Below are 1428 nucleotides of genomic sequence, written 5' to 3'. Positions count from 1 at the left end.
TTGTTGCTGTCGTGACACCATCAGTATTATCATTATTATCATTATTATCATTATTTTCAGTCTACCATACTTAAAAATTTGTGTTCTTCCTTTCCGTTCCCCGCAGCTACCGCCCCCCTCTCGCCACCATGTTGAACATGTCCGGGATGGACGGGCTGGACGCCGACATGATGAAGCAACAGTCTGCCTTCATGGAGCTCCAGCAACAGTCGGCCGGCCTCCCCCACACCATGGGCCACCACCCGGCCTACCAGATCCGCTCCCAGTACTCGGGCGGGCCCCACCAGCACCCACAAGCCGCCCATGACGCTGTGTTTTCGGGCCCTCAGCATAGAGGCGCCCTAGGGTACCCGTTTGGCATGAACGGGATGTCCAGTTCCTACTCCAGCCCGCCCACACACGCCTTCTCGGTCAGCCCCTACCAGACGCCCTCCCCGCCCAGAGATGGTGAGTGTCCCACGTCACAGTTATCTACACGTTGATTGGTGTTTTCTGTATATTGCTTTCTATACACATTCTTCTTTGTACCACACACTGTTTCCTACATAGGCCTCTTGTTTTCTATACACATTCTTCTTAACACGTGGGTGGTTGGCGGGTGCTCTGGTGTTGTTTGCTCCTTTTATTTCTATAAACACCTCTCGTCCTGATCTCCCCTCCTCCTTTTTTTGTCTTTGTTATCTATTCTTCGGCACTGAAATGACCTTATTGTGTTGCAAGTGCCGTACAATACTTACTAAAACTAATATTTAAAAGAAAATCTTCTTTATACCACACATTGATTTCTATACATTGTTTTCTCTACACATTCTTCTTTGTACACCTTGTTCTTTATACTCATTGTTTTCTGTACATTGTTTTCTGTACATTGCTTTCTGTACACCTTCTTCTTTATGCCACCCATTGTTTTATGTACCTTGCTTTCTATATACATTCTTCTTTATACTTCACATTGCTCTTTATACAATATTCTCTACACATTGTTATCTGTACATTATTAATATACATTGTTTTTACACAGTTGCTATTGCTCTCTCTCTCTATACGTGGTTTTTATGTATTGTTTTCTACTGTGTACTCTATATGAAGGACTCTATAACAAAATTCATGTCATTTCTGAACCAAAACGTGAAAGCAGGGGATTTGTAGTTTTAAAAAAGTAAAAAGTAAATTTTGGATCAACCCAACCCACTCTGCTATTAAAATACAACAGGGACAAAAGTGCAATAAGTGCAAAAGATAAAGTTTCATCGTCTCACGAAAGGAACAAATAATATTTTTTTGAAAAAGCGAGCCCAATAGATCAGTGAAAGGCAGTTTGCAGTTCTACGTCCCAACACAGACTGGGAAGGGAAAAAATGGGTTCAGAGGTCAGCTGAATACAAACGAACTGAAAAAGAGGAAGGAATAATAATAATAATAATAAAA

The 1428-nt window shown here is 41.9% G+C and overlaps 1 protein-coding gene across 1 annotated transcript in view; it reads left to right on the top strand.

The window, feature by feature from the left end:
- LOC101858511 (uncharacterized protein DDB_G0271670) overlaps positions 1-1428 on the top strand; it is a gene marked incomplete at its 3' end in the record, with an annotated part of 41492 nt that overhangs the window by 26015 nt on the left and 14049 nt on the right. Inside the window, 1 exon segment of the mRNA XM_013087498.2 lies at positions 107-447. Coding sequence (XP_012942952.1) covers positions 129-447 — 319 coding nt within the window.

The sequence above is a fragment of the Aplysia californica genome, unplaced genomic scaffold (assembly GCF_000002075.1).
Source record: "Aplysia californica isolate F4 #8 unplaced genomic scaffold, AplCal3.0 scaffold00594, whole genome shotgun sequence".
Classification (NCBI taxonomy): Eukaryota; Metazoa; Mollusca; class Gastropoda; order Aplysiida; family Aplysiidae; genus Aplysia; species Aplysia californica.
The sequence above is the reverse complement of the archived record's forward strand: the minus strand, read 5'-3'. Positions and strand labels throughout refer to the sequence as shown.